Source organism: Rhagoletis zephyria, unplaced genomic scaffold, assembly GCF_001687245.7.
Source record: "Rhagoletis zephyria isolate East Lansing unplaced genomic scaffold, Rhagoletis_zephyria_1.1 Rzeph_scaffold_01384, whole genome shotgun sequence".
NCBI classification, from domain to species: domain Eukaryota; kingdom Metazoa; phylum Arthropoda; class Insecta; order Diptera; family Tephritidae; genus Rhagoletis; species Rhagoletis zephyria.
In genome coordinates, this window is record NW_016158468.1 from 97,491 (window position 1) to 119,759 (window position 22,269).

General features: G+C 33.1%; 1 protein-coding gene across 1 annotated transcript in view; it reads right to left on the bottom strand.

Annotated features, from left to right (window-relative positions):
- The window catches only part of LOC108363814 (low-density lipoprotein receptor-related protein-like), a gene marked incomplete at its 3' end in the record, with an annotated part of 118,283 nt that extends 97,408 nt beyond the window's left edge, over positions 1–20,875 (bottom strand). Inside the window, exons 1-2 of the mRNA XM_017617303.1 lie at positions 20,184–20,875; positions 16,008–16,445 (exon numbers count right to left, since the gene is read on the bottom strand). Of these exons, the coding sequence (XP_017472792.1) occupies positions 16,008–16,142 (135 nt within the window). The remainder of the gene's footprint in view (positions 1–16,007; positions 16,446–20,183) is intronic.
- Positions 20,876–22,269: the final 1,394 nt, after the last annotated feature.

A 22,269-nucleotide genomic window follows, 5' to 3' on the forward strand; every position in this document is an offset into this window, starting at 1 on the left:
CACTTTGTTAGCAGTCTTTTTTGTTGCGTATACGCACTGTAGGAAGCTATGCTAGTACCTCATATTTTTATTTTTTTTTAATTCATGAACATAGTCTGCTGAACTCTGAAGAAAGCAACTCTTGACCGAAATAATTATTCCGCGGACAGAATTTATTAGAACTCGCCTTCGAGGTGTACAGTCAATCAGGAACCTTCATATATATTATTTTTTTGAAAATCTTTTTCAGATACCCAAGCTGCACTAAGGGTAATTTGGTCAGTTTATGTGGCCAAAAGTCGTTTTTCGTACTTACAAAAGTAAACTTTTTGCCTTGGTATTTGATAAACAAAACTTCAAACCAAACAACGGTGTATTTTCCTTTGTGTAAAAAACGACGGCAACTGCTTAGCGGATGGTCAAAGTCGTTGCTGTGGGTGAAATATTGGAATCGATTTTGTATTGTGTTTTTTAGCTATACTATATTTAAGTTAATAATTATTTAAAGAATTATAACTGTTTTCTTTTATAGAACAATTTTTTGGAGTGAAACATCCATCTTCCGATATACCTTTTAATAAATTTTTTTCCTAAATATGATATTTGAATATGCTTAAACCAACAAAAAATGCATAACATGAAGAGTGTTGAGTTTAACCTGTAAATTTCATGTTGCGATTTTTTGCGCTTTCTGAGAAAATGGCTCTGTTTGTAGGTATTCTTTATACTGTCAGTAGTGAACTATTTTGAGGGGAGAACTCAATAAAGAGGATACAAAATGCTGTTTACAATTCATATCGAATTGCAATCAATAAAAAAATTTTATTTTGTTAAAAAATCGACTTGTTTGGCCATAATTAATTTTGGCCACGAAAATGGGCAAAAACCCTATAGTGAGCTGAAGTAGCAAAAAGATTCCTGAGGTAAAGAATCCAAATAAGTAAATGGCTGGAAAAGGTTTTTTTTATAAATTCAGTTTTTTTTAACTTTATTGTTACAGATATGTATTGTATATGAAGAAATCAATCAGTCAAATTTTGAAATTGATTAATTGTCAGTTTTTTGCACTTAAAAAATTTTTATTTTTAAAATTTCGACTTATCGAGATTTTGAAATTAATTAATTGTCAGTTTTTTGCACTTTAAAAATTTTATTTTTTTAAATTTCGACATCGATTTTTTATATAATTTTTTTATATATTATATACATATGTATATATATTTTTATTAAAAATTATGGGAAAATAATTAATAAAATAAGGCCCAATGATTCATTTCTGATATTTAAAATATTTTGTTCAAGAATTTTAATTTTTTCAATTAAAAACTTTTAAAATTCACCAATCTTGCTTACATAAACACATTTTTTTTTAAATTGAATTAAGTATTTTTCAAATTGTGTAATTTTAAAATTGTGATTCCAAAATTTTGCGTTTTTATTTTTTGCTTCATTTATTTAAATTTTTTTTGCATCTGAAATTTTGTAAATGAATTGATGGGAAGTTTGTTTTGACTAATTCACTTCCGGCAATTGTGTAAATTTATATTATAAAACAGTAGTAATAGTAGTAGTAGTAGTTGTCGTAGTTTAGTCAAAAAAATAACCGCTCTCAGAACTCACATAGGTTTAATTTTTGATTTCTTTCTATTTTACGTAATATCTATCAGAATGTTATTGCATATTTATGTATATGAATTTGTTGCATATCTACATATTCATATGTACATATATACAAATGAATTTATGCATATAAAATATGTAGTTTACCTACATATCATCGCCCAAGTGCATATCGAAATCTAAAAAAAATATTCCCGTTGTAAAGTATTTGCACTTGCATGAGCATACAATGTAAATATTTACTCTGAAAACAGCACTCAAATGACTATCTCGACGCGGGACTGATCACAAAAAAGAGAATACACAAGTACATATGCATACATACATACTTTTTCAATTTTGTGATCCAGTGCGAAGCACTTAGAAAAACAAATAATTTTACAAAATTTTGGTATACGCATGTAAGTATGTATGTATGTGTAAGCATGAAATTGAAGTGAAGCGTCGATGTGAGGCAAATTTTAATTTTTCCTCGCATGCAAATAATAGGAACATTTCTTGGACAAAAACAGCAGGACACTTTTTTCACTTTTTCCTTCGAGTTATAAATTTTCACACTGCTGTTTAATTATTTTCTAATACAAATAAATAACTGCAGTTACATACACCAAAACATACCCACAAATGCAAGTAAAATGTCGAGCGCATTCAATAAACATTTGCGTTAGAAAACAAAAACAACAAACAAACAAACAAACATACAAACACAATTTTTACATAAAATTGTACGAGTGAGCACGCATGGAAATTGCATTAAGGCTACAACAATAAAAACAACAAAAACGTAAAAAATCAACAGCTACACAAAAATAACATTGAAAATGGAGCACAAATGAGTTGTTGCCAACAGAATGAATGCAAGGTGTCCGCGAGCAGGACAAGGCTCAGGCGCAGCGCGGGCGGAGGGGTGTGTAGTGGCTGAGGGTTGACGACAAAGTGCAGTGCCGTAAATTATGGCAAATGCGTAAAATGCAAGTGTACAAATTTGTAAGCAAGAATAGCGTAAATATTGCACTGAGTAGACTTATATGCAACATATTACATCACGAATGTGAGTGTGAGTGACGCACGCATGCAAAGCTGCGAGAGCAGGCAAAAAGTTAGGTACTTACAGCTGAATATGCACTTGTAAGTAAATACATAAATAAACGTTGCGAATTTTGTTTAAAGAAAAGTAGCTACTTCTTTAGCCAATTCTAGCCTGATTGATCAGCTGGTTTGCTTGGAGAGAAGACAAAGCTATCAGCACTGCATTTAAATGGAGTGAAACGCACTTCTGTCTGAATTTGAGTAGCGCATATGTTTACCCTCAAACTATCTAAATATCATATCTATGTATATGTACTAATTTATTTGCATTATAGTTGCTGAGCAAGCAATTTGTTGCATCGCTACTTCATGCCACTTCAATCAGCAGCTGCCCAGAATTTTCAAAAACCTCATTTTATTGTGTGCAATATTTGATTTAGGTGATGAATAAAGTCAAACAGATACACATGTGCTCATACATGTGCGTGTTTGCACGGCTATGTATCCGTTTGCGAATGTACATACATTGCACGGTCGCCATTTGTTTTGGCAGAAATATGAGTTGCACAAATATTTGCTTGGTTCTTATTGTACATTTCGAATACATGCATAGCAAGCATACTATCTAAAAAGTGATGATAAGCTTGGTATAGTAATTTCTAGAAATAGTTTTATAAAATTTTTTAACAACCGTTAAGAACCGTTAAATTCTTCTAAAAAAAATTTGAGATTTTCAAACATTGAAATGAAATCTCATTCTGAGCATAAAATTAAAAGAGTTAAAATTTTGCTTACAAAGAACAAAAAAAAAAAATCATAAATAACTAAATATTATTTCATAGATTTAACTGGAAAGTCCAAAATATTCATGTTTGATAAAAATTTCATTTTTCTTAAAGCTCTATTTTTTGCTTAAGTATTTTAAAGTGTAGTATCCTTTTAAAAATTAAATTTTTTATGGACAATTGTTTAAGAAATTGGGTTCTGAACAAAAAACTAAAAAAAGTTTAATATTTCTTACAAAAAAAAAGTAAGATAACTTATAAAAAACTAAAGTTATATTCAAAGGATTTAAAAGAAAAGTACAGAAAAAATTGCTTTAAAAGAAAATTTAACTTTTTTACAAAAAAATCAGTTTTTTTTAATTTAAAAACAATAGTTTTTGTGAAGATGTGAAAATAATAAATTTAAAAAAATATTTTTTGAATAACTTAACTTTTTAAAAATAAGTTTACTAAAAGAATTATATGTATGCATGTATAAAAACCTTTGCATATATAAATTTATATAGCAAATAAAAAATGTTGTTTTAAAAATAAAAATAAAAGAGTTTAAAAACCGTTAAATTTTCTAAATTCTAAATAAAAAATTACAAAAGTAAAATTTTGCTTAAAAGGAATAAAAAAATCATAAAAAATAAAATATTGTTTAAAAGATTTAACTAGAAAGTCCAAAAAAATATATGATATAAATTATTTTTTTTTAAAGCTCTTTCTTTTCGTTTGGACAATTGTTTAACATATTGAGTTCAGAACAAAAAATTAAAAGAAGTTCAATTTTGCTTAAAAAAACTTTAAGAAGCTTTCATAGAAAAACTCAAATTACGTTCAGAAGATTAAAAGGACAGTCCAAAAAATTGCGCTAAAAAATGTTTACTTTTTTTTACAAAAAATTCGTTTCCTTTTTAATTTGTTAACGTTTAAAAATTACATATTAAAGGATTTTTGCTACGAAGATCTGAAAAATTGTGTACTCATAATTTTTCGTATTCAAAAAATTATGTAATTTGTAACGAATTTCCGTCCTCAAGTTTGGTTTGCAGACAAACCGGTTTCAGTGTAATTTTTTTCGAAAACCTATTCGATGCTGAACATACTAAAATCCTTGGTGTTTCATAAACTGAAAGAGAATTACAAGAAATGGAAAACATAACAAAATGTAAAAAAAGCTCGGATTTAGTAAAAATCTTCTTCACTCGCAAAAACTTTTACCCTGCGATCTATGCGCTATAAATTTGAGAGTGCTCTTAAAAACATAATAATTTGATTAAAAAAACACTTTTAGTTCTAAACTGTTTTTTGTAATGACCTTTTTTACTATTAAATTTCATAAAGAACACGTGTAAGAATCTTCTTATCTTATTTCCTCTATGTAGATATCGACGGTATTTTGGCAAAACCTCGTATCTCAAAACACTCTCTGACAACAAACTCTAACAAAAAAAACTGCTGAAGTCTAGAAAAAAGAAGTCTGATGAGGAGATGTGGTGATCTCCGAAATAGTGCTATAACTTCTACCGCTTAGACTTTGTTNAAAAACTCTCTATTAATAACAAAAAATTAATTTTTAATAATTTTTTTATCTTTTAGTTTTTAGTTAATTAAAAATAAAAGATAATGAATCATAGTATTTTAAGGACTATTTTGAATTAATTTTATAAGATACGAGGTAGCATTGATTTCTGAGTTACGAGGTTTTGCCAAAGTGCCGTCGATATGTACATTATTGTGATATTTCTCCGCTAAAGTTTTATTACACATTTCTCACATTAAATGCCGACCAAGCGATTCGCAATGCCTAGCTGTATAAAAAAAATGAATACACGCAGAAAATTCGAAGTGAGAAAACAAGAAGCGACTAGAGGAGAAAAAATCTGAGCAGAAACAGTAATGAAAAATGACTCTGAATGAATGCTGATAAGCAAAACCAGACGATGACGACGACAACTACAACATTTTATAATCGTACAGATGCGAATTCGTTGTGAGAGTCATTTGAGTAGTAAGCATTCAACTATTTACAGGGTGTTGCATCAAGCAGTTAGACGATCTTTTTTTTTTAAATGACCAAATATTGTACCCAGTTTTTAATTTCAGGCCTACATTTAAGAGAACGAATAGAGTTTCCTGATTAGTGAGGTAGAAGTGTGAGCTTAAATTTCAGAGGCAGAAAAAGCTCTGTATTTAATAAAAGAAACATGCGGAATGTTTTTTAATGAATTCAAGAGATGTTTCATGAGGTCTATTTCGAAAATTCTTTTCGTTAAAAATGCACCACCCCACGGACTAAATATTAACAATAGCTTATAAATAGCTTATTAAAAGTTGCTTTCCTTTCGACTTTTAACGTATAAATCTAAATAACTACTTTTTGACCCGCTGAATACAACTTTTGAAAGAACAAATACTATCGAAGGAAAGTTCTGCTGTTGATTTTCTCATACTAGGTATATTTTAATGTGGCACCCTTTATCAGAAGCTGATAAAATTGCATAAAAGTCGTTGAATTTACATCCCAAAACTAAAAATGTGAGACTGATAAATGATCGTAGCATGCAACCTGATAAAATGAAAATGAAAAATGCTCATACTTTTGGGAAGAATTTCATGATGGGACTACTTTAAATATGTACATATGTATGTATGTATAAATGCATTAAGGCTGGCTGGAAAGCATCTCGTCTATGCATTTAGTGCTATCACTTTACAAGCAAGAGAGTATGTCTATGATATAAATGTAGCTGGAGAGCTCTTTGGAGTTGGCACTATGTTCATACGTGTGTACATTAGTCCTGAGTATTTCTCCGAGGTAATTTCGAAAAAAAATTTTTTTAGCCCGACCACTTGGCAATTTTTCATCATATCTTCGGCATTCATAGTGGTCTATCGAGCGGAAAACTTTTTGTTTGTTCCAAAGTTCATTGACCTCAAGTACCCCATTCCAGTACTATAACATTAGATCTCAACTCTTATCACCCTGTGGTCAGTAAATTTAAGCTCACGAAAAATCATGAAACCTTTACTAAATACTTTGATTATTCCAATACAACTATTAAAAAAAAAAATATTTTGACGAATGTCACCAAAAAATGTAAAAAGGCGATGTCTAGGTTCAGCCAACACATTTTTTTCGAAATTTCCTTGTGAAAATACTTTACACTTAGGGGTGTGCGGAGAACATTTTTTTTTGCTTGGAAGGTGGTGCGATCTAATGTACATATGTATGTATATCAAATGCTTAAACAAATTGGTTTATTGGGACTGAACTGAATTTACATATATTCTATTGTTTATGAAAATGTGCTCACAATGGACTTGATATCGTGACCTGACTTTTTAGCAGCCATTTTCTTTTTTTTTTTGTTGAATTATCGACTGCCTTTGCTCTACATATTCCTAATTTTACTTAGTATTACTATTTTTCGGATTTTCACTTTTTCATAATTCTGTCGCCCTTAAATCATTCAAAACGTAACTGGATAGATAAGTGAGTGTTCCATCGAAACATTTCTGAACATTCATTTGTCCCAATTACTAAGCGCATTTGTTGTCCCACCTCTACCCTGTGATCTGAGACCAACGTTTTTACATTACTTCTACAGCCGATGTTTTTTCTCACTGTGTATTTGGCCATGTGCTTTATCAATTTGCAACAACGTAAGAATAATAAAAACTAATAAAACAAACAGAAAACAACAACAACAGTTCTAATTTTTTTTTTTGATAAAACGCCTCGCACGCTTCCAAACCGGCCGCGACAAGTATGTAGCAGCTGTTAAAATTCTTAGCAAACATTGCGTAACATGCGAAAGCAATTGAAGAAGGCATTTGAGGGCAAGCATTTGGCGAATATTCGCGTATATTTAGAGTATAGTTCAAAAACAGCTGCATTGCTCACTCAACAGCCACGCCACGGAGCTGCCTGCTGGAATGGATTGTATGAGAATTCAGAAAAATTTCCTCCAGACATTTCGCAGCATATTCAGCTATTCAGCGGATGGAAAACTCAATTAGAAGACCGTCAATCAGATGAGGGCAAAAAAAAAACAAGAAAATGTATGCCACTTTTTCGGATATTATTTTTTAGCAAAAACGCAGTAGTTAAGTAAATATTTGTTAAAGCGCCAGGTTTTACAACTTTTCGCAAAAAAATTGCGTTTGTTTATAATTTCGCTTGAAACAATTACTTTTAATGACAACTAAAAACAAAACGCCAAAAAACTTCTAAAGAGCGAAAATGTCGAATTGAAAGAAGCCATAAAGTTTTTTCAGCGCTAATTTTTTAACAGCAGTCATCAGTTTCGCACACACACAACTGCAATTAGCTATAAATAAAGCTTTTTTTGTTTTGACTGCCTATTTGTTTATGCCATTCATTAAGCACAAAAATTGCATATTTCGAACATATGGACGCAACGTGAGTCCGAAACGCTTGCTGCTGACTGCCTTTTTAACACTTTGTGATTCCTCAGCTCGATTTTCTTTACTTAAAAAAATCGTCTATTATTTTCTTTTTTGGCATTTTTCGTACATAAACAACAATTAATAGCAAGGCGCCTTGCCACCCGCACCACAGCAGGGCGCAGCCTGTCGCCATAACTTAGTAGGTCAAAAGCGATCCGTTCCAGCTTTTCAGTTGTTGCTGTTTTTCCTTTTTCGATCTTTTCTGTACAATTTCGTTCATACATACATATGTAAGTACATTTACATGTGTTTATGTGGCATTTGCAGCAGCATCCGCAAATTTGTGCGAGACATCCAAGCTGGCATAAACATTACTCCACATAGCCAGCCAGCGCCATATGTTTGGGTGTGAGCGTTTGCCTTCTGCTTGGAATTTTATCTCACGCAATTTTTTACTACATCTTATTTGCGACTTCTCTTCCTTGGCGTTTGCTTTATTTTCCATGGTATTTTTTTTCTTGACTGTCGCAACTTGAGTTCCATGCATGCCAGCCAGGCGTACGCCGCCCGCTCGCCAGTTATGCGTTGCATATGTTGCACTTATGCGCAGCCGATGTGGCATTTTCAATGACTGTCTGTTGCATGATTTTATGTGGCACTTGTTAGTGTAGCAAAAACAAAAATAAAGTGATATGTATATAAAGGAAAAATGCAAAAGGCGTCTCACTGAGAGTGCTTGGAGCAAAGGCGTGCCAAGTTGAAGTGCTGCCTTGAATGGCTGGTGGGCTAAGAGTCAGAATGAATGAGTTGGATGTGACGCTGGGTGGGGTAAATTTCGAATGGAGAAGAAACACATTTAGAACCAAAGCTCATAAGTTAATTTTAGACGCACTTTCGAGTAAAATATATAATATTTGTGACATAATTGTTGCTGCCTCACTAAGCCAACTTAAATTAGCTAGCCAGCAAAGTGTCATTTTAGTCGACTTGATGACTACTGCACTGTTTCGACTAGAAATAAACAAAAGAATAATAAAACAGGGATTCCTTATCAGAGAATACCAATCAAAATATAGTTCGAACTATAAATTTTTAAACTTTATACAAATATATCCAATTTAATAAAAAATAAATCGAGCAAAAATATTCAAGTTTTTAAATATGAATTTCTCAAATTTTGGCATTATAGCTGTGAAATATTATTTTCAAAAAAAAATTAAATTTTGGAATCGAAAATTTAAAAGCTTGATAAATTAGTAAACAGAATTATTTTTGAGGTGTAAATGCTTTTGAAGAAGTGGAGGACTTTCCTTCACTTGGCACAGAAGGGGAACAGCTGGCGTGCTTTGTTGAACTCGCCCAAAATCGCTTAGGCGGTTAGAGTGCCAAATAGAAGACGAAGAAGAAGAATAAAAGCTTTTGGAATGCTGGTAAAATATTGATTCTTAAACGAAAAAAGAAAAGGCTTTCGAAATGCCACATTCATATTACGAAAAATGGCTAAAAAATTTGTTCTATTTTATTTTGATTTTCAGAAATGTTTGGAAAAATTTCACAAAAAAATTTAAAATCTTTAAAACACATTTTCGGCAAATCAGGTCCAAATTTTAAGGAAATCATACATTTTTTTTAAATGCAGTGGCAGGCTTTCTGAACTTTCCTTAATAAAATTCATCAACGAAATTTTTACTTGAAACTTTTATAAATTTTTGGAATCAGCAGGAAAAGTTTTGAATTTGAAACTGCTTATCAAAAATGCTGACTTAGATTTCCGAAAAATATATTCTATATTAAAAAATTGAATTTTCTAGTAGCATTTCAAAATATATCAAGTTGTAAAGATTAATTTTCTAATATTTTTTTAATTCGAAGTAATAACCTCCTTTCAAAATTTCCAAACTTTCAGGCTTAAAGGAAAATTTCGAAATTCAAAAAGAGAGAAAAAGAGTTCAAACTAAGTTTTAAGCCGGCTTAAAATAATTCTTGTGGGAATAAAAAATTTTAAATTGTTATTTTTTTTTTGAGACAACGCAAAAACAAATAAAAAAATTAATTCGAAAAAGTAAAAATTATTTTCAAGAAAAGCAAAAGACTCTATACTCCAAAACTAAGTAATACATAAAAAAAACATTGTCAAAATTAAATGTACCAAAAAAAAAAAATTATAGAAAAATCATAAAAAAATCTGAAAAAAGTTATAAAGAACTATAAAAATTTTGAAAATGTGATTTTTCAAAAACAACTTGGGGAAAATTAACTTTACCAAAAAAATTCAAAAAAAAAGAAAATTTCATTGCTTGAACTAAAAAAATTTCTTAAAATTTTACTTATAAAAATTTTGTTTCGAACCAGAGAAATTTCGAAATTCTCCCTAAAAAGAAAAAAAAAATATTCTTAACTTCCAAAATTTTTCAATTCAAAATTTTTTAGCGCTCGGAAAGTATACAATTCACAAGATACCATATATACTTTTGAAATAAAAAAAAAACAACTTCTGTCTGAACTTTAACTTAATGCCAACAACTCACCACAAACCAGTGATAAGACTGGCTTGAGAAACGGACCCACTTCACACACACGCGCTCAATCCAATGACAAATATTACACAACAACAAAAATAATAATAATAATAATAAATCTTTAATTAAAGAAAAATAAAAAGGAGAGCAACACAGATTAGCGCACGAATATGCTGACCTCTTTACACAACTTCCGATTTGATAAATGACTTTGACTACCAGGCAACAACATAAAAGTGCAATGAAGAAAAAAAAAAACTACCACAACAACAACACTAAAGCTAGAATAGCGTAATAGGATGCAAGCCTGGATGCATACAAATATATTAAATAGGTTGTGGAGTGTAGGATCGACATGGCGCGCAAAAGAGGTGGAGAAGGATTGCTTGAAGAGCGTCAAGGAAAGCAGTTTCAGAGTTCGCTCTTGGACTGAACTTTGGAAAATTTTTTGTTTTTTTTTTTTGCTAGGAGGCGAATATTAAAAACTTTTAGAACAAAATTCTGAAAAAAAATTTAAATAAATGAAATGAAATGAACTTCCTGGCTTTAATTGCCAAACTTGAGTTGCTTAGCGCGACAGATAACCCCAGGCCGAAATCCGCTCTATTTTTAGTTTAAATACTAAATTTTTTAAGCTGTGAACTTCCAAATCCGCTTTTAGCACATTGGCGCCAATTTAGACACTATCAGCACACACTTTTCAATACAAAGACTGCCATTTTAATAGGCCAAAATGTCTTGCAAAAAAAAAAACAATTCTTCATTCATTTTCTGACACCGATTTTGCTGGGCGATTAAATTGGCTCATCTGCCTGCACGGCTTTGCCATTGTCGCGCTGATAAGACGCCAAGCCACACAGGCAAGTTGCGTTAGTGTGCGTGCATTATCTGTCGATGCCGAAGAGCTGGCCGGACGCGAAATTCTGGCGGCAATTGGCGTTAGCAGAGACCGCGCTGCCAGCCAACGTCGACCAAAAAAGTCGCATTCAGCGCCAGCAGCATAATTTGCTATTTGCTAAATTGGCTAACCTAAAGCTTTTACAACGCCGTTCACAACGCCTGTAAGTGTGTGTGTGTGTGTTAAGTTATGCTCGTGTAGGTGTTCGCAGAGTGTTTGAAATGTTTTGTTATTTAATTTAATTTTATTAATTTTTTTAATTTATGCCCGTTTTGCCTTCAAATGTCTCTTCGGCTGCCTTCTGTCTTGGCTTCACCGTCACTGATAACCTGGCCCAATATATTATTTTCCGAGCTTGAACTTTTATTATTGAACTCATTTATTCAGATTTGTTTAATGTTGCAGTTGCTAACCTAAAGAAGCGATTAAATTTAGTATAATCTTGTATTTTTTTAATTTCTTAAATTTTTGTGCCTTCTGCTTTTTCGGGGATGTGAAATATGATTTATGAGATTAGAGATCCGGTGTTACGGCATTCGAAAAGTGGAACAACACGTCCTTGAGAAAATAGAAATAAGTTTGATTTTTTCATAGACAATGGCGTGGTTAATCCCAATATGTAACGGAAATGTTATTCAATTAGAAGGAAAAATAAACGGATGCAAAGATATGTATGTACGTTCTAGGTGTATTGCAATTTCTGCTTTGCATACTATTCAAGTATGTATCGATTGCTGAGCGGAAAAGCGACCTATCTCAATAAACTTTTAAAGAACGCCATATTTCAGAATTTGGTTGAAGAACGCCCTATTTCAGAATTCGTTTCAAAAATGCCCTGTCTCAGCTGCTGATTCAAAAACGCCCTATATCAGCACATTTTCAATACATTTTGAAGGCAGATAGGGCGTTCTTCAACCAAATTCTGAGATAGGGTGTTTTTCAATAAAATTCTAAAATAGGGCGTTCTTGAAATGTTTTTTGAGATAAAGCGTTGTCGAACTGGCTGCCGAGATAGGTCGATCTTCCACTCAGCAGTCGGTATGTAGGCGCCCCGTACTTGTATGTTTATATCTTTTTTTACCAATTTAAAACTAAAAAAAATCATGTTTGCTTTGCTATCAAATGATTCTTTATATTTTTTTTCTAAATTTTTTTTAATCCCCAACTATAAATGGTATATTTTAAGGTATGTATGTGAGTATGTTTATATAGATTTTTGCTTGTAAATAATAAAATTTCATGGAGGTGTTAATTATTCGATTATCTTATAATAAAATTGTTTACATATACATACATACATAAATACTAAACACATAGACAGTTTGCATGTACTCATTTTTACACGAGCGCTGTGAAATAATTTTAGTTGGCTGGCAACAAATTTCATAAATTTTTGATGCCCATTTCATAGCTGATGGTTGGCAGACCAAGGTAATAAAATTGTATGGCCTTTGTAAAAAGAAAATATTATTAATCCATTAAAATTTTTTTATGTTAACAACATTTTGAAATTGTTTAGTTTTGTTTCTGCAATTACAAATCCTTTAAATTGCCGTTACTTTGGCGTACTCGAATTTTCAAGAACTCTATACTTAGTGATTGAGCTTTGTGTTGTTGTTGTTGTAAAAATAGCATAATATATAATAAGATTTTGGAATTGCTATGGAATCAATCACTTCGTTTACGATGTTTAACGCACAGTGAGTGTCAACCAGACATGATGCAAAAGATCCTTAATGTGTGATTTTTAATTTTACTTCTTGTGATACAATAGCTTCCAGATCCGTTTAGACGCAGATTTAAAAATTGTCCGTCTTTCATCTCTACGTGAGAGGGCTTAAATTAAAGATATATGTTTTAATAATTTCATGAAATAGTGATCGCCCCCCGTGAGCTTACCTTTTATTAGACATATTTGTATGTACTACCAAAGTACTATTCTCGTAAACTACTTTCTATCCGCAGGAAAATTAAAAAAAAAAATTTACTACTTTGGCAGGGCCAGGAAAAAAGCGTAGTTCAAAACTTTGGAGTATATTTTACATGCGACCATTGCAAATGTGTGCAGCTTTAGGAGATCACTGGTTCTTTTCTCGATCCTCGAGAGCTGACAAATAATTTCTTTGCTTTCTTGATCACTTTTTCGGTAAATTTTTTTTTTTGTATTTTGCAAAAGAACTTAAATAGATTGTAGTAAAAATATCTAAGGCACAATGATCTCCATTTCCGAACCGCGCCGGTCACTAAAGATTGCTTTAAATGAAACTCATACAGTCTGGTACTTTTCGAGTTTATTTAACAAAACTTTTAAGATCTTCAATGGAATCCGATGCTAGAACGCTTCTGTACAGCATTCTTTACAATACATTTTAGTTTTCATAGGCCTTGAATTTAAGTCAAAATCCGAAGAAATTTACTTGAATAATTTCGACTTTTCAACGCTTATCTGGCGAGTTGTGGTGAGCATGGCTGGGGAGGTTTGGGGGTTTCATTTGGAATCGCAAAATAATGCAGGGGTCGAGATATTTGTAAAAATGGTATTTACGATTCCATTTAAGGCTTACGAAAGTGGCAGAAAGTCCAAGTTTCGAAAGGTCTCGAAATAGCCAACTAAGTGGTTTGCTAGACCCTAGACATGCCTAAAATGCCAAAAATGGCCACCAAAAGTACTCAACGGGCACTTGACGTCGGTTCTGTGCCGAATTTGATAAAATTTGGTTTTTTAAAAATGAATTTTTATGACTGGTGGACATGTCAGTGGGCCGATTTTGAACATCTTTCAGATTTAAATTTTTTGTAGTAAAATCGGATAACATTCACTATTTACAACTCTAGTGTAGTGTAGTGCAGTGTAGTGTAATGTGCGATTTTTTCACATTTCTTGATTCCTATGCAAAAATGCCACAAGTAACAAATTACAGCAAATCGGAGCTCAATTGGTAAGTACTTTTTGCCATATTTTGTCCTTCCACTGCGCGGCGCTGTAGTTGAGTTAAGTTTAAAAGACACCCAGAAAAAAGTAAGCTAAAAATATATGGTAACTATAACCAAATAATGAGTTGAGAGATATATATTTTTAGAGAAAACTCTTTTGCCAAATGTTCATTTGGCAAAACTCGTTTTTGGTATTTCTCAACGTATTTTTTTTTTTCGTTGTTACTTCTTCAGAATTAAAGTCCACTATGTGAGTGCACAGCACTGTATGTACAGTATTTTAAAAGTGTAAAAAGGCAAAATATCTCCCAGCGTTTGCAATCGCCAGCGCCGTTGGGTTGTTCTAGTAAGCCAATATTTACATGTTAGACAAATTTTCTAAAATTAACTCGCTTACTCCATCAACTATCGCCAACTGCTTATCTGCAGTAGGAATGTCGTAAGTAAATCTGATATTATTGTTTGCTGATAGGAAATAAATTTGAAAAGTAATAAAAAAAAACTAGCACTGTCGCATGAGAACTGCTCGCAGAGTACAGAAACTTGCAGTGACTCATTTTTTTTAGTTCGCTTGCTAACAAGCTATTACCTATGTAGGTACACATGAATGTAATCAAAAGCAACTAACGGTGTAACGGAATGCGCTGAAAATAAATATGATGCTTGCATTGATGAAATAGAGCAAAATTTGCATAGAGGCTGATAATTTTACATAAATATCGCTCATTTACTTCAATAGTGTCATAATACAAAAAATATTAATTTTGAGATGNTTGAGAGATATATATTTTTAGAGAAAACTCTTTTGCCAAATGTTCATTTGGCAAAACTCGTTTTTGGTATTTCTCAACGTATTTTTTTTTTCGTTGTTACTTCTTCAGAATTAAAGTCCACTATGTGAGTGCACAGCACTGTATGTACAGTATTTTAAAAGTGTAAAAAGGCAAAATATCTCCCAGCGTTTGCAATCGCCAGCGCCGTTGGGTTGTTCTAGTAAGCCAATATTTACATGTTAGACAAATTTTCTAAAATTAACTCGCTTACTCCATCAACTATCGCCAACTGCTTATCTGCAGCAGGAATGTCGTAAGTAAATCTTATATTATTGTTTGCTGATAGGAAATAAATTTGAAAAATAATAAAAAAACTAGTACTGTCGCATGAGAACTGCTCGCAGAGTACAGAAACTTGCAGTGACTCATTTTTTTTAGTTCGCTTGCTAACAAGCTATTACCTATGTAGGTACACATGAATGTAATCAAAAGCAACTAACGGTGTAACGGAATGCGCTGAAAATAAATATGATGCTTGCATTGATGAAATAGAGCAAAATTTGCATAGAGGCTGATAATTTTACATAAATATCGCTCATTTACTTCAATAGTGTCATAATACAAAAAATATTAATTTTGAGATGAGTAGGCAGAAATTACCGCTATCGCCTGAACTTTTTCCAAAACTTTATGAACTACTCCTGTTTTGCATTCGATTCCAAGTAATCGACTTTTTTTTGGCTTAGTCACAANTATACTAACAAATTTAACGGAATGCGCTGAAAATAAATATGACGCAAGCATTGATGAAATAGAGCAAAATTTGCATAGAGGCTGATAATTTTACATAAATATCGCTCATTTACTTCAATAGTGTCATAATACAAAAAATATTAATTTTGAGATGAGTAGGCAGAAATTACCGCTATCGCCTGAACTTTTTCCAAAACTTTATGAACTACTCCTGTTTTGCATTCGATTCCAAGTAATCGACTTTTTTTTGGCTTAGTCACAAACAAAAAAGTCGCAAATCGTCACTCAATCAATTGTCCGACATATCGCTGTCACTCACCTTAGCTGTTGCCGTGTGGTCGGTGCCGCATGTGGCATGCAATATCAGCAGCATGGCCACCACTTTGAAGATCATCGAGGCATTCCATGGCGCTCGCCTCGTGGATGCGCCGCTTTGGGGTACATGAGACCCCATCTTGGCACTCGCCGTCGTCTGTCTGCGGTAGGTTGTACGTCGCTGTGTTGTTGCACTTGGAAAATTTAATGTCAACGCCAAGTGAAATTTTGACAAATTCAAAAAAATTATTATGCAAACTAAAAATTGCAATAAATAAAAGTTGGCGCGACGTGCTAATAACTTTTGCTAGTTTTTTCCTTGGGTTTTTCTGATTTTTTGTTTGTTTATGACTGCAAAAACTAAATTTTTAAATAGTAAAACATTTAATTTTCGTTTTTACAAATCATTTAATTTGGTTTTCTGTATGGCACTTGTGAAGAACTGCAAGCATAGAACAACAATGAAAAGGCACAAGTTTAGTATTTTTGGTTTTTGTTTTCTTTTTCGTTGTAATTATTTTGCTTTGTGTTTTGAAATATGATTTTTCGTTGCTTTAGCGCTTTTCAGCATTTCAGCTAGATCGTACGGCGCGAAGATCGCGTTGTTCGATTTTTATTTGTTTTATTTAAAATTTCTGCTTTTTTACGGTCGTTCGGATTTTTTTTTATTTACGGTGCAAGCGGCAGCGGTGCGGGTGCAAGGGGGATCGGTTGTTGTGCTTGCGCTCAGCAAAAAACATTGAAAATGTGCNATCTGATTTTTTGTTTGTTTATGACTGCAAAAACTAAATTTTTAAATAGTAAAACATTTAATTTTCGTTTTTACAAATCATTTAATTTGGTTTTTTGTATGGCACTTGTGAAGAACTGCAAGCATAGAACAACAATGAAAAGGCACAAGTTTAGTATTTTTGGTTTTTGTTTTCTTTTTCGTTGTAATTTTTTTGCTTTGTGTTTTGAAATATGATTTTTCGTTGCTTTAGCGCTTTTCAGCATTTCAGCTAGATCGTACGGCGCGAAGATCGTGTTGTTCGATTTTTATTTGTTTTATTTAAAATTTCTGCTTTTTTACGGTCGTTCGGATTTTTTTTTTATTTACGGTGCAAGCGGCAGCGGTGCGGGTGCATGGGGGATCGGTTGTTGTGCTTGCGCTCAGCAAAAAACATTGAAAATGTGCGGGATTTTGCTGCACCAAAGGCAAGTCAATGCAAAGCAGGCAAATGAGCGAAATACAACAAAACAAAAAACTCAGAAAAAATATACATAAAATGCATTGCCACGAATTGTGCGGACACACGTGATTGGCTTGGCGAATTGGCTGAAATCGGAGCATTTTGTAGCGAAGGTACTCAGAATGAAACAAAAGGCAGAAGAAAGGGAAATACCTAAATAAAAAATATTCGCATGCAGAAGGACTTGTATCTGATTTGCGAGNCATAAAATGCATTGCCACGAATTGTGCGGACACACGTGATTGGCTTGGCGAATTGGCTGAAATCGGAGCATTTTGAAGCGAAGGTACTCAGAATGAAATAAAAGGCAGAAGAAAGGGAAATACCTAAATAAAAAATATTCGCATGCAGAAGGACTTGTATCTGATTTGCGAGAACGGCGAAATGTGTGAAATAAAACAAAATTATAAATGAAATTTTGTAAGCATAAATTTTGCAATTTTTCATAGTTTTCGATTAAAACTTAAAAAGTAATCATAAAACTGAAAAACATTTTAAATTATAATTTAAAAGTACTATGAAAGGCATAAACATTCAAATATGCTTATAAAATTATAAAAAAAAACGGAAAACAAATTTTAAAAATTTTCTATTTAATCTACATAATACCTTTTTTCATTAACTCAGTTCCGCCTCTAAATTAGATTTTAAAAATACTAATGAAACAATATAAATACATATATTTAATTTAATTTTATAAGCATTTAATCATACATACAGTGCTTAACATAACTATGCGACCCCCACATATTGAACAATTTTTATTATTATTTTTCTATTTAAAAAACCTATGAATACAAGCTTCAAACTTGATACAAAAATAAAGTGTATCACCTTTTATTCAGAATTTGTAGAAAAATTTTGCGAAAATTTTAAATTAATTAATCAAATAAAGTTTGATTCAAATTACACATTTTTTATTCAGACCGGCATACCCAAAAATTTTCTAAAATTTCTGAATAAAAAGGGTGAAATTTTTATTAAATTTTGTATATTTTTTTTGTGCAATGTTTGAAACCTGTATATATGAGGTATTTTTTATCGAGTGAACTCATATGTATGTATGTATATTAAAAAAAAAAAAATAAATAATAAAAAAACAAATAGTCAAAACTTGTCAATATGTGGGTGTCGTATAACTATGACAAGCACTATATGTTATGTGGAAAACTTTTTTTAATGTTGTATTCAAATCAAAATATTTTTTAGGAATAATTTTACTTTTGAATTTCTTACTGAGGAAAAGAAAGACTTGTTTCGTACAAGTTATCACTAAAATTTTTTTTTTGTAACTTTTTTTCAGTTTTTTTATTAATTTTTTTATGTCTTTTAAAAACAAAAACGAAAAAACACTTTGCTTTACAGACATAACGGTTTGTGAAATAATTTCTTAAATATGAAGAAAACGCAGAACACTGTTTTTCGAAATTTAATTACTCCGCTTTAACGTATATATTTATATTAAGATTTTGAAAATCACTATTTAAAAATTTGTATAGCTTTTTAGAATGACCGCAAGCTAGAAATAAACCCAAAATAGAATTAAGAGATAAATAAATGTGCACATTCTAGAAATTGTCAAAAACATTTTAGGTAATATGTTTCTATTTAAAAAAAAATTGTCCATAAAACAAGTTCGAAATTAAAAAAAAAAAAAAAATATTTTTTGAAATTCATTTTAGTTATCTTTAGCCAGGATTATAACGTTTTTATTTTGTTAAAAAACATGATGAAAGTAATTCACAAATTAATTTTGTGTCAAAAGATTTTCATATTTTTTAAAAACATAATTCTTCACATTTCAAATTTTTTAAATTATAATTATCTAGGTTCCTTATTTTTTTTTTTGCAAATTTAAAACCTGATTTTTAAGGCTGCCAACTTAAAAAAAATATTACCTTAGAATAACATAAATTAATATTTTAATTTAAATTCAACATCCAATTACGTGTCAGTCAAATACTTAATGGAATTATTTAAGGAAAACAAAGATGTCTAAATGCTTTTAAACATTCGTCTTCCACACTTAAGAATAATTTGCACAGACTCGCTGCTTTGAAAACTTTTTTCTAAAACACACTTCCTTTTAAACCATTTCAGCCAGCCAATCACTTTCCACTTTTCAGCACAATTAAAAAACAAAAATTTTTCACAACTCCACCCACTCCCACCGATTCGCGTCGCACGTCCGATTCGCGCATCCCGTACGCGGATTAAAACAAAAAGCCAAATACATAAACGCAAGCGCTCGTATCCTGACGAGACGGCGTGTCCTGCGAAAGCCTTAATCCAGGCGGCAGTGCGCAACAAAGCTACGCGGATTAACGCAACTAATTCCGGCTACGTGCACACCGACTTTGGCAGGACAACTTCGTAGCGGATGTGACCGTGCCCGTTGGATTTTTGTTCAACAGCTAATATTTCTTTCCATTCAATATGAATCAGAAATTCCAAAAATATAAAAATTATGCCAAGCGCCAACGCAGTCCTCGCCAGTTTTTGAGCTTTGAGACTTGTGTTCCCGAAATACCAACTAACAACTACCAATAAACCGTAATCGACGTCCGTACCGCACGACGGCGCACAACCGAATGGAGCTCAAGACTTCCTTTTCGTCTTCGTCGGAGTCGATGGTGTCGTTGTCGCTGTCGATGGGGGCGCTGCTGGCGCTGACGCAGTCGCTGGCGTTAGCGCTTTTGGTGGCGAGCGAGGTGCGCGCCGGTTGGTTGCTTGGTTAGTTGTGCAAATCACACGAGAGATAATAACGCTAATGTGTGGCTCTTCTTCAAGTTCTTCTTCGTGTACGCTTTCTACCTACAATGCTTCACCCGCCTATTGTATTTGCTCGCGTTGTTCTCGACACTTACGCGGCTTGTTCGGTACGTTTTAACGTAACCGCAGGAAAACGTTTTCAATATACGTACGCGTCCTCACGCCCGTATACTTACACACTGACGTGTAGTGATAGCACCGCACCAGAGCGGCAACGGACGCACGTAAGTAATTCACGTAAAACCCGCACACGAGCAGCCGAGAAGAGCGTACAAAGACGCGCGTGTTTGTTGCCTAGTGTGTGCCGATATGTTGGCGTGCGCACTTGTGTGCGTCTGTTTGGCTGTGTGCGCGCGTTGAGGAGCTTTTTCTGGCAGACCCAAAAATTGTCAGACGACGGCGACGACATCCATCCACAGACTGATTGTGGTGAGGCAAGCAATAGCAAGGCAAGCAATTGCAGGCAAAAAGCGGCGACGGCTACGGCTACGGCGCAACAGTAGCAGCACTGTGAGCATGCAACAACAATAGCAAAGACGTCAGTGACAACAACCGGGTAAGACCGCAGAACGACAGAATGACGCGACGCGACGAAAACGAAGCGAAAAGTCAACTCAAGTCAGCAGTTAGCGCAATCACGACAACAGCAATATTTGTCGATATGGCTTATAAAAAAAGAAACACAAAAACCTATAAAAAAAAGCGTCACTGGCGTCGTCGGCGATGGAGATATCGACCGCAACAGCGGTTAGCAGCAACAACAACGTGTCAAACGCCGGCTGCAACAACAAAATTTCTCAAAAAAAAAAAAAAAACATAACGAGCGACAAGCAACAGCTGATAGCGAAATGTGGAGTGTGGAAATGGGACGGAGCGGGAGTTTGATAAAACTCAATGAAAAAATAAATATTAAAATTTGGAAAATTAAAAAAAAAAATCTAAAAACAAATATTAAAACTTTTAGTAAAAATTTAAAAATTACAAATATACCGACGAAAAAATTGCATAGATGAAAGAATTTCATAAAAAATTATTACATAATTACAAAATATGAGCTTTTATAAAGCTTTCCACTCGTTTTAAATAACAACAGAAGTGATCTTAAAGGCTTTAGAAAACGTTCCTTCAATTCTACATAAGTTACGACTAAAACCAGCGATGGCCAGAGAGAGCTTTTATTCTGCGCTCGCCTATATAAAATATATAGAAAGCTTAAAAGAGCTTTGCCCGCGGGCAAGGCAGTGCCCATCGCCACTAAAACGGATCCGAAGCTTTTAAAGCTCTTTATAGATTCTCATTTTCGTTGTTGATTTATAGATCCTATATGGGATAAAAAGCTCCCAGGGGGTCTCTGATGTAACAGCTTCCTATACATCAGTGAAGTTCAAAACAGCGCCCGCGGGCGGAACTGTTCAAAGCTCCCTATAGATTTTACATCAGTGATATGTACTATTTTTTAAGCTTTCCATACATTTTGTATAGGAGAGTGCAGAGTAAAAGCTCTCTCTGATCGTCGCTGTTTTATATGGACGCGCACAGAGTAAAAGCTCTCTCTGAGCATCATTGCTATACATAGGTTTTATATGAGAGAAAAAGCTTCCTCCACTTGTAGACTCTCAGTTAAAGCTCTCGGTCAGTTTTTCGCAGTCAATTGTTGTTAAGTTGTTGACCGCTGTCTCTTCTGGATTGCGCAAACGGCAAACAAATTAGCGTACATTATACAAGTTTTGTATAGACGTGCACAAGGTAAAAGCTCTCAATACAAATACAGGTAAATAAATTCAGCTTTCAGCCTTTCCTTAACCAACTTAAATCGCGTGCGACCCCTTTTATAAACAAGACGAATGTAAGAAGATATTTGGCTATCGAAAAAACCGATCATAGGGCCAGCTAATGTTCATACATTCTGAATGTGCGTTGGGTTGACTTCGGAACGTTTACTTGATTCGGTAAAGTATTCATGTAACCAATTCCTGTTGGCCTTTCAAGTAGTGAGAGAGAAGCATTTAGCCACCCACGCGTTGCACATTTCGCTCTCACCCCTTTTCTCTTTATACGCTCCTTTTTGCTTTATGCTCAGTCTCGATTTCTTAGTGACTAGATAGCAACAGAAAAGGGCCATGTTAAGGGCCAAAGCTAACAGGCCGAGGCAAAACAAAAATGATAAAAGCAACAAAAAAAAGAAAATACTTAGCAGCGACCGCAGGCAACGTTCTCTGTGGATAGTCGACAGCAACGCAGCGCCAGCATTTCATGCCGCCA